Source organism: Carassius gibelio, chromosome B15 (genome assembly GCF_023724105.1).
Source record: "Carassius gibelio isolate Cgi1373 ecotype wild population from Czech Republic chromosome B15, carGib1.2-hapl.c, whole genome shotgun sequence".
Lineage (NCBI taxonomy): Eukaryota > Metazoa > Chordata > Actinopteri > Cypriniformes > Cyprinidae > Carassius > Carassius gibelio.
In genome coordinates, this window is record NC_068410.1 from 155,220 (window position 1) to 167,101 (window position 11,882).

Genomic DNA, 11,882 nt, shown 5'->3' on the forward strand with positions numbered 1-11,882 from the left:
ATATATATATATATATATATATATATATATATATATATATATATATATATATATATATATATAAAGGAACGTTAATACACAATTTAAACATACACTCAATTTACTATTAGACTACAGACTACACACATGGAGTACTATTATATCTAATAGATACATCAAGATGTGTGTCCTTATGTCTTTATGTACTGTATATTTGATACCCAAATCCACTCAGGCATCTCCTTAAACTGAGACGACCTGGAAGCTAACTGATACTTATTGATCTCTCACTGTTTGAATGTTCAACCAGGCAGAAGAGGCTTCTTTTCTTGACTATAGTGTGTATGAAACAAAGTATACATTGGAAACTTTTCTATCTTCTGTAGTTAGAGGTATTGATGGTCTTTTTCGGGATATTTCTGTATCTTCTTCAATGGAATTGATTCATCAAAAAAGACATCCAATCTTATAACACATAAAATATCACGACGATCTCAGTTCAAGTCTTGCACATTTAAATCCATCCTGACTGTATCCTGGCACACTCTAACAGATTATAGCTGACGAAACCTTAAAACAAATCTTTAAGTTGCCTTAATCAATCTTGATTTGTTTAATTATCAAGCCATAAAAGAAAAAAGACAAAACAATAAATCTATCACTTTATCGCTGAAGTAATCAGCATTTTTGAGCGACTTGGCTGCATGATTGATTCGCTGACTCACTAAGTAAGACAGCCTTGTTGGTTGTTTGGTTCTCCTCAACGTTGATTCTTTATGAATGATTCAAATGACTGAAGACAGTCACTTGTCTCCACCTACTGACTCTATAGATGTATCCACGGTTAATGCTACGACTGACAATGATAATGCATAGATAAATGTATGAAATGTTTTCTTCAAAAGACAAAAACATCAAACTGTGTGCGAAATTAACACTGCAATTCAGTCTTTCTGTTTCAAGGTGTCTACACAGAGTTACTTTGATCCATTGCAACTCTTGCTGTCCATCGAGTCATGAACCTGTGTAATTTATGCCTGCTTTCTCTCTCTCCATCACTCACTCCTGTTCAAAGCACACAGGTAAAAGCACAATCAGTACCCTGGCAACCAGGGGGCACTCCATCATCCACCTCAGTGAATGCTGTCTGTGTGATGTCCAGCTTTTAGCTCTGCTGGGTTAATAGTTGGAGACCTCAATAGGCAGACAGGGGTTTCTCCTAGAATAACAGAACATTTCTCCTTCCCGCTGCTAAAATGGACACATATCACCCACAACCTCAGTGTTATGTTTCTCCTTGAGACAGGAAAAGCAAATCATTCAGATTTTTCTTAAAAGATTACCCCTGTCCCCATCCAAAAAAAAAAAAAAAAAGAGGAGAAGCTTGTCTGTTTGAATTTATGGAGCTCAGCAAAGAGAACATGACATCTTAGTGAGATAATGGAGAAGATAATGGAACATGAACAGGCACTGATGAAAAAATTCTAGGTTGCAGTTGCACATGTAAGTGATGGAATGTTTGCATTATTTGAATATAATGGAAATATTGAGGTATTTCTGGTGTTGCAATCTGCAAAATGCAAAATGCAAAATGCAATACTGAGTTTGCAAATGCTGTTACATTATAATTATTTGTGAGATTTTACAGCAATTTCTGAATATAATCTCTTTCAAAATAAATCCTATATTTTGTATATATATATATATATATATATATATATATATATATATATATATATATATATATATATATATATATCAGTGCAGGTTTGGAACAACATGAGGGTGGGTAAATAATGCAGCATAAACAAAAATCCATCCCTTGTTCCAAACTTCACCATCTCCCATCACATCTCACAGAACAGCTATGGGAAATAAAATAAAAAAAATAAAAGAAATAAGCAGTGGACAAAAATTTTAAAATCAATTTACATTAGAAATTAAATCTGGGTTGCTGATGTTCTGAAGCAGAGAGAGATCAAGATCTGAAAAAAAGGGTATAACCACATTACTTATCCAAAAAATCAAACTTTAATGACATGAGAACAATTACATTGGCCTCAACTGCTATCAGGGGTGGCCTTTCGTATATACAATATGCCCAGTTAAGAAGCCCTGGAGCTAAATATTGGCTAGAAACACATTAGATGGCCGTTAGGGAGCTCCAGTCTGACAGCACTCATCATTCACTTTCTTTCATCCTTATAGTGAGAGCTTGTATGGATCATTATACACAGAAGACAGTGTATTTATTAGGGGTGGGTAGGGTGTGTTGGGCCACAGCTTAAAATAAATGTCTGTAAATGTGTGACATTTAGAAACATAATACACACTGTCAAGGGTTTGCTGCTTATCTTATCAAATATGAATTAATTATAACGTCTCACTTGAGTCATCCATACAGATTCTTGTAGCTCATGTAAGTTTGGCAAATAATTCATGCGTATAGCGAATCTCTGTGTGGAATTGAATGGTGAGGCTAGTAATCAAACCAACTGTGCTTTATCAGTCACATGACAAAATTAATGGATTTTGCCTGAATGGGTGCTGGACAGACATATTGATTGAAACTCCGTGGAACTTTCCACAGGAGTATGTTATATCCATATAAATATTTCATAATAAAATGATAACTAGGTGTGAAATGACTGCTTCTGAAAATAATAATTGGCTGCAACAAGCACATAATCAAGAGCACATTTCAAAAGACAGTTCAAAAACCTGCCAGAAATCTCCTGTGAGCTAAATGTTAAATTGTGCAATCTCAGAAAGCGTGGAAAAACAACTGTGTGCCTTGACTGATTTTGTGAGAGGAAGCGAAAAGGGACAGGTACAGTATAATACGGAAAATGCTGAAGTTGAGACATAAACAGTAACACAACAAAACCAACAATATTGTCCTGCTAGATTGTATGCTCCTAAAATCAATTTTAAATTCTTGTTTGAGGATTTTTTTTTTTTTTTTTTTTTGGTAAAATAATTGTGAACAACAACCAGCTGCACATACCTAGTGGTGCAGGAGAACATAAAAATAAATAAATAAATACATAAACAACAGCTGACAGCAAAAAAATAAAAATAATAATAATAAAAAAAATAAAAAAAAAATTGCATACAAATCCACAATGCAATAATATTAACCTGCATATCACTTACAATACCAATGATACATTGACATAAAAATACCTTTAACGTCGCTCACAACAGTTCCAATGCAGAATTGTGTTTATACTGGAAAACTATTCACAGTTTATCTCTTTTGCTGTGTGTTATAGGCCTGTTGTGCTGTTTATAGTGTCAGCTTTGATATTGGACTGTTTGTAAAAAACGTGTTGATTGTTATAGTGCAGGCCTTAGGTCTGGGGTCTGCACCATGAAGCCGGATTTGCTGGCTAGCCAGTTAAGTTTCATTTTAATTTGCAGCAATCCTGGGTTTTGGGTACCATGAAAGTGGCTTTGCTTTTTGCAGCATTCATTGCCATAGTGACTTGCAGTCCACAGCTAATCTGCTCCACGGCAGGTTGTGTTCTGGGTAAGAGATCCCAAACTGAAATCGGACCAGTCAGATGTGAGCAAAAAAAATAAAAAATAAAATATTATTATTATCAATAATAATAATAAAAATAATAATAATAATAATAATAGTAATAAAAACATTTCCTTCCCAATGTACCAAAGGGAACATTTCTGATCTTGTCATTCGATAATAAATTGATAATAATTTATAAATCGGTTAGTCTTGGCAGCGCTGCGCTATACAAATCGGCACACTTCTGTTTCGCCTTTTGATGTGTGGGACTCAATGATGGAGAGGAAGTGGCCAGAAGCAGCGGAATGTAGCAAAATTATTCAGGTCTTTAAGTGCAGGTCAGGTTCATGATAAAATAATATGTAACATTATATTATATTATATTATATTATGTTATATTATATTATATTATATGTAGGCTAATATACATAAGCTGTGTTTGTGTGTGAGTGTGTGTTTGCATTTGCATTGGATAACTGTAAAATACCCTCTAATTCTGTAGCCAGGCAGTTTCACTACACAAGTTACACACAGTTACACTACACAAGCTGAAGTACAGACATGGCTCCTGAGCTGATAAGCTAGGGACAGCAAAATCGCAGTAAAGCTAATTAGCCAACAAAATTGGGCGGTAGTCCATATCGCTCTGCTCCAGAGAAGCCAATCCCTCTGGACCCCAAGGGTGCAAAACTGCTGCCTTAGCTGCCTGACATGACTTGCCATTGATAGCTAAAAGGGTTCAAGTGATTTCCAAGCGAAATAAAAGGCAGAGAAAGAGAAACGGGGGAAATGTTTGGAAGCCCTTTACCAAGCAGCCAGCTAGTTTGATGTGTAATGCAAATCATTTTCTGAAAGCATGTTTTCTGTATTATGAGTATATGAAATGAAAAATTTTATCATGGCAAATTCCAACTATATTGAATATGAGCACTTGTAACCAACAGACCAATATGACCTTAAACAAATACTGTAAGCTACACAACCAATACACATGCAGCACACTCTAATATCTGCCATATATTTGTCAAACACAAAGTTAAGGCCAGTGGGTGTGGATCTGTTTTCAACCCCTGATCTTGACCTTTCACCCTCAAACACAGATTTTGAAAAAGCAGGAACTTATTGGCTCTGTGACGGATGAAGTTGCATGCAATCAACAGACAGGAGGTAGCTTATTAACAGGAGTAACATGATGCTGATTATGATTGCAGATGTGAACACTGCCCGTGTCAATGTCATTTATGATCACCTTCCATCACCATGTGCATTCATGTTGTAGAAAGCTTAAATGTAATTTCATGCATATTTATTATTCAGTTATGCCAGCTAAGTGCTTCCTTTTACTTCGCAGTAAAGCTCATCAGCAGTGTAACTAGGTCCACTGTTGAATTTTTAGCTGTGTGTTCCAATTAAATGAAAGTCACATTGGAAATATACAGACAAAAACTAATCTTAGATTAGCCAGTGTAGATAAACTGCAGCAGAGAGAGTTTTTTTGAGGAATAGTGAAGTACAACCAGAATAACTGGATTGTAACAGGCACGGGCATAATGGCAATGATTTCCAATTCATTTCCTTCATTGTATTATTTTATTTATTTTTTCAAATTCAGACTTTAGTATTTTTCATTTGCCGAAAGGGGCTGTGAGATAAAACTTCATAGTTGAGCCAAAATCAATCCTTTGTTCACCTTTCCGGAGAGATGTGTAAAAATGTAGCTTCTGTCAAACAATACTGGCAGGAGAACTGCAGTTTGTTTAGGACTGGTGAAACATGGCTCATGTTAGAAGCTATTTATGAATTTCTTGATGAGGAAAAAGAAGATTAAATCACAGAATCCAGCTATAACAAAATAGAATTTACAGTACAATGGTGAATCTCACATAATTCTGTACATTTTGGATGGATAAATCAAAAGTGGCACAGTTCAACTTGAAGAAATTGAGACAAAATTATCAATATTGTACTGTAGAATATACTTCTCAAAATAGTATTAGTATAATAATAACAATAATAAAATAATTTAAACTAAGAAATATTACATTACATTATATATATATATATCTCCATTGTGTCACGGTTGGGTTTGGGAAAACACAAAGAGAGGGTAGATCCAAATGCAGGTAAGGGTTTTTATTTAAACAGAGGGGTAACTACAAAAATAAACAATCATGAGAGACAAACGTAACCAAAAGAGGGAACCGGATGAAACGGGGAACTCGGAAGAATGAGAAGGTAGAGGAAGTCTCGGGGGAACGAGAGCATGAGACACATAGGGTAAGGACTCCATGATGACAACAGAGAAAGACAGCTCTATATAGGGAAACTAATGACAGAGTATTGTCAACACCTGTGCGATTCTAATTGGAGTGCAATTACTGTGAAGACACAACCAGACTAGCGGAATTAAAGTGCCTATGGTGAAGTGCCTAAGGGGAAGTGAGCTCACTAGGGAACACCCAGGAAAACAAAGACTGGCAGCGTGACATTACCCCCTCCCTACGGAGCAGCTACCAGATGCTCCACCTAAACCCAGGAAAACCCCAACAGAAAAAGAGGCAGGAGGGAGGTGGAACGGCGGCGGACCAGGGGGAGGGACGGAGGGACAGAAAACAGGGACAGGAGCAACCAGGAGGAATGGAAAGGTGCAACACAAAACAAGGAGTCCAGGAGGGAGGCGGACAGGTGGAGGCTCAGGGGGAGGGAAGGAGGGCCAGACCAAACTAAAAGGAACAGACAGAAACAGAACTCAAAAAACACAAAACATAAGTCCATGAAGGGCATGTTGAGGCGTCCACCAGGACGGAGCAGATGACCACCACATCTTTGTGGTCGAGGCCGGAGTCCACCAGGGCGGAGCGGAAGACCACCACGGCCTTGTGGTCAAAGTCAAAGCCCTCCAGGGCGGAGCGGAAGACCACCACGTCTTTGTGGTTGAGGCCGGAGTCCACCAGGGCGGAGCAGAAGACCACCACGTCCTCATGGTCACCGCCGGAGTCCCCCAGAGCGGAGCGGACGACCACCACGTCCTCGTGGTCACCGCCCGAGTCCCCCAGGGTGGAGCGGACGACCACCACGTCCTCGTGGTCACCGCCAGAGTCCCCCAGGGCGGAGTAGAAGACCACCACGGCCTTGTGGTCACCGCCTCGGGAACTGTATCGGGCACCGCCTCTGGAACAGCCTCGGGCACCGCCTCGGGAACAGCATCGGGCACCGCCTCGGGAACTGCATCGGGCACCGCCTCGGGAACAGCATCGGGCACCGCCTCGGGAACAGCATCGGGCACCGCCTCGGGAACTGCATCGGGCACCGCCTCGGGAACTGCATCGAGCACCGCCTCGGGAACTGCATCGGGCACCGCCTCGGGCACCGCATCGGGCACCGCCTCGGGCACCGCCTCGGGAACCGCATCGGGCACCGCCTCGGGAACTGCATCGAGCACCGCCTCGGGAACTGCATCGGGCACCGCCTCGGGAACTGCATCGGGCACCGCCTCGGGCACTGCATCGGGAACTGCATCGGGCACCGCCTCGGGAACTGCATCGGGCACCGCCTCGGGAACAACATCGAGCACCGCCTCGGGAACAACATCGAGCACCGCCTCGGGAACAACATCGAGCACCGCCTCGGGAACAACATCGAGCACCGCCTCGGGAACCGCATCGGGCACCGCCTCGGGAACCGCATCGGGCACCGCCTCGGGAACAACATCGAGCACCGCCTCGGGAACAACATCGGGAACTGCATCGGGCACCGCCTCGGGAACTGCATCGGGCACCGCCTCGGGAACAGCATCGGGCACCGCCTCGGGAACAGCATCGGGCACCGCCTCGGGAACAGCATCGGGCACCGCCTCGGGAACTGCATCGGGCACCGCCTCGGGAACTGCATCGGGCACCGCCTCGGGAACTGCATCGGGCACCGCCTCGGGAACTGCATCGGGCACCGCCTCGGGAACTGCATCGGGCACCGCCTCGGGAACAGCATCGGGCACCGCCTCGGGAACAGCATCGGGCACCGCCTCGGGAACTGCATCGGGCACCGCCTCGGGAACTGCATCAGGCACCGCCTCGGGAACAGCCTCGGCCTCCGGAGCAGCAGCGGGCACCGCATCGGGAACGACCTCGGCCACCGCCCCGGCCTCCGGAACAGCAACGGGAATCGCATCGGGAACGGCTTCGGTCACCGCCTCGGCCTCCGGAACAGCAGCGGGCACCGCATCGGGAACAGCCTCGGCCACCGCCTCCGGAACAGCAGCGGGCACCGCATCGGGAATGGCCTCATGGACGGCAGCCGCCCGCTCGGGAACGTTCTCCGGGTCCTGAGGAACAGTAGCTGCCTGTCTCCTCCTCCGCCCTCTACGATGGAGAGTCGGTGGCGTTGAGTCGGCCATCTTGTGCTGTGGTGCTGGGCTGGCGGCCATCTTGAGCTGTGGCGCTAGGCTGGCGGCCATCTTGGGCTGTGGGGCTGGGCTGGTGGCCATCTTGGGTTGTGGGGCTGAGCTGGCCGCCTTGTCTGGAAACTCTGGTGTGGTTGTTGCATTCCACTGAGCACGATGGTGCAGGTAATTGGTAAACCCCCAAAAGTCCAGGATCTCTAACCCCTTCATCTCCCATTGAGGTAAAGGATCATCCAGGCAATTATTAAACCAATCCTTTAGTGCTGCATCATTGTAACCTAACCCGACTGCCAAAGTCCAAAACAATTGCGCCAGGCCACCCACCTCCCTTCCCTCTTGATGAAGGGTGGTTAAGTTCCGGAATCTCCCCCTCCGTTCCTCCATGGTGGCTGGGGAACCGATTCGAAATCTCACACCGCTGGATCTAGGCATGATGGAGTCCTTCTGTCACGGTTGGGTTTGGGAAAACACAAAGAGAGGGTAGATCCAAATGCAGGTAAGGGTTTTTATTTAAACAGAGGGGTAACTACAAAAATAAACAATCATGAGAGACAAACGTAACCAAAAGAGGGAACCGGATGAAACGGGGAACTCGGAAGAATGAGAAGGTAGAGGAAGTCTCGGGGGAACGAGAGCATGAGACACATAGGGTAAGGACTCCATGATGACAACAGAGAAAGACAGCTCTATATAGGGAAACTAATGACAGAGTATTGTCAACACCTGTGCGATTCTAATTGGAGTGCAATTACTGTGAAGACACAACCAGACTAGCGGAATTAAAGTGCCTATGGTGAAGTGCCTAAGGGGAAGTGAGCTCACTAGGGAACACCCAGGAAAACAAAGACTGGCAGCGTGACACATTGTCCAACATTGTATGCCAAAAAAATTAATTAATGGAATTTTTACTAAAAATATTCATTAAATCCTTAATGTTTTATGCATTTGTTTAATTACCACCATTTCTGAATGTACATTTTTACATAATTATCAATTCAGAAAAAATAAAATGGACAACATAAAATTTCTGAAAAGATAAAACATTTCACAGGTGCCTAATTTTTTGTTAAACTTTCAATAAAATGTTACCAAATTGTAATTAGACATTATTTTTGATTACTTAAGTTAAATTTAACCAGACCAATTCAAATAAATAAACTGATTCCTTTGATTCAATTGGTCACATCTCATAACGTGATCTTCCCTGTGGATGTTTTCATTTAGCATGCATAAGATATGTAAATATACGCTTCAGGCCTGACAACTTAGACATTACTTGCCTTAATGTAAATATTAGATGGTTCAGTTCACCAAAATCCCTTGAGGAAAACTCGCTGAAAGGGGCATGTTGTGACAGCAATGCACAGAGACAGCCACACACACACACACGCAGTTGTCTATGTATATTTCAGCAATGCTAGGCAATAACAAAAGATAATTTAAAGTGGCAGTAGTGAGCACGCTTAGTTCCAATCCACCTGGGTGCAGTTACCACCAGGAGATGTGTAACTCTACAGCTGGTGTTAACTCTGGTGTCAGGGTAGTGACTCTTTATGTACACACTTTAGAGACGTAGACAGCAACACGAGACATAAAAGACAGGCTTCATTTCTGCCTCATTTCCTGCCATTTCCACAGAAATACACTTTAAACTTAGACTGAGTAGGAAGTATCCTGTCTCAACCCCACTCCCTTTGTTTCTCATATTCCCTTTTATTCAATTTTTAAACCAGCTCGACAATGCCTGGAAAACTCATCCATGGAGGCCTAAGAAAACATGCGTGAAGACTTTGAGAAAAACCTTATGAAGGGATTGAAAGAGAGGGAAGATGTTACAGCTTCATTCAGCACCCCTTTTTTATTTGTAATATTTTGTCTTTTGAGGCAGTTTGACTACATGTACTCAGTCGTATCAAGGGTTTGAAATTAACACCCGCCAACTCGCCAAATGCTGGTAAAAATCAGCTATGGGGTAACGTTGTTAAATCAATAGACAATTTGGCGGGTTACTTTTCATAAGTTATGTTCACACATTCATTCTGTGGGGAGGTTCATGCAAGCCAAATCTGCAAAGGTTTAGCACAAATACTGAAGTTGTGAGACATCATGACATTATTGAGTTTAGCCTACAGGCTATTGCAAAAATCGAACAAAACACACCTACAGAGTGCACGCATAAGCAACTACACTAACTCATTAGTGTGCGTACGCATTTAGAGTGCGCCAACAAGCATTTTTTCCAGGCCACAGCACTATTTTGCATCTCTGCGCAACATGGCGATGTTTCTCTCCTTAATGAATCAACCGTTTAAACGATTGGTTCAATCGGAATGACTCCCTTAACAGTGGCTAAATGCCACCTACAGGCGATTTTTATCTTATATATATATATATATATATATATATATATATATATATATATATATATATATATATATATATATAGTACAGACCAAATGTTTGGACACACCTTCTCATTCAAAGAGTTTTATTTATTTTCATGATTATGAAAATTGTAGATTCACACTGAAGGCATCAAAACTATGAATTAACACATGTGGAATTATATATGGAATTATATACATTTCAAAAAAGTGTGAAACAACTGAAAATATGTCATATTCTAGGTTCTTCAAAGTAGCCACCTTTTGCTTTGATTACTGCTTTGCTCACTCTTGGCATTCTCTTGATGAGCTTCAAGAGGTAGTCACCTGAAATGCTCTTCCAACAGTCTTAAAGGAGTTCCCCGAGAGATGCTTAGCACTTGTTGGCTCTTTTGCCTTCTGTCTGCGGTCCAGCTCACCCCTAAACCATCTCGATTGGGTTCAGGTCCGGTGACTGTGGAGGCCAGGTCATCTGGCGCAGCACCCTATCATTCTCCTTCTTGGTCAAATAGCCCTTGATGCCTTCAGTGTGACTCTACAATTTTCATAGTCACGAAAATAAAGAAAACTCTTTGAATGAGAAGGTGTGTCCAAACATATATATATATATATATATATATATATATATATATATATATATATATATGATTTCAAATATCTGTATTCAATATTTCATGTTTAAAATATCAAAAATTATTTATACATTTGTAACTACAGGTTAAAGCATCCCATTCAACATTTGTAACTACATCTAAATGCCACTTCACATGCAACTTCTTCAAATATTAATTTTGTTGACACAGATTTCATTTGTTTTGTAACAGCCTAAATGTATTCTTGTTATAATTGACTGATTAAATGTTAGAATTTGACTCAAAAGATGATGTACAGTTTTAGAAAAAAAGAAAGAAAAAAAAAAGGCTTTATAAAGGTAAAAATGCCCATAAAGGGTACAAATCTAAAGATCTGTCCTGCTTTCTATAATCTCAAACATTCACTCCTTATGATTTATTCTGTTATGCACCGGGAAACATGCCAGTAGCATTCATAACGTATGGTGTTCTCCAGCCATCCAACAAACATGAAGTCACAGCAGAGGCAAACATCTTTCGAAATTCATGCCAGTGGCTTTGTGAATCTCACAGCTGTGTCAAGTCAGGTGGGAGTGTCGTGATGCAATAAACTGAAGTTTAATGTTGACTGAACTGGCATATGTATAAACTTAACAGCTGTGTAGCATTAAGAACACCGCTGTGCACTGTAAAACAGAATATTGTGAATGATTCACTTACATGCTATGGCATTTCAGTAGCACCCACATCATTCAGAATAGGCTATGATGATTCAAATTAATTTTGAGCAGGGAAAATTAAAAATGCCAACTAAGATGTCAATGTGCATGTAAATATAGCTCAATATGAAAACTTTAAAGAGTGGGGGAATTCTCCCTGGAGTTGTTCTGGAGATGTAAATATCAGCACTATTCTCCTTACATTCATAAAAACTTGTTCTCTAGTGCCACTTCACTTCAGGACGCCCCGTGCTCCTGCTCTAATTACTCCCGTGGTTCACACTTTGATCGAAAAGTGCA

At 41.6% G+C, this 11,882-nt stretch overlaps 1 protein-coding gene across 1 annotated transcript; it reads right to left on the minus strand.

Annotated features, from left to right (window-relative positions):
- Positions 1 to 5,581: 5,581 nt before the first annotated feature.
- LOC127973152 (uncharacterized) lies at positions 5,582 to 8,442 on the minus strand. The gene is made up of 2 exons (XM_052577250.1): positions 7,242 to 8,442; positions 5,582 to 6,653 (listed from the first exon to the last, which is right to left on the minus strand). Exons 1-2 carry the CDS (start codon positions 8,337 to 8,339, stop codon positions 6,258 to 6,260), a joined length of 1,494 nt encoding a protein of 497 aa, XP_052433210.1. The 5' UTR covers positions 8,340 to 8,442; the 3' UTR covers positions 5,582 to 6,257.
- Positions 8,443 to 11,882: the final 3,440 nt, after the last annotated feature.

Coding starts and splice junctions, on each gene's coding strand:
- LOC127973152 (XM_052577250.1), bottom strand. CDS start 8,339: ATGCCTAGATCCAGCGGTGTGAGATTTCGAATCGGTTCCCCAGCCACC. Junction 6,654..7,241: donor TGCCCGATGCAGTTCCCGAT/GTTGTTCCCGAG, acceptor ACAGTTCCCGAG/GCGGTGACCACAAGGCCGTG.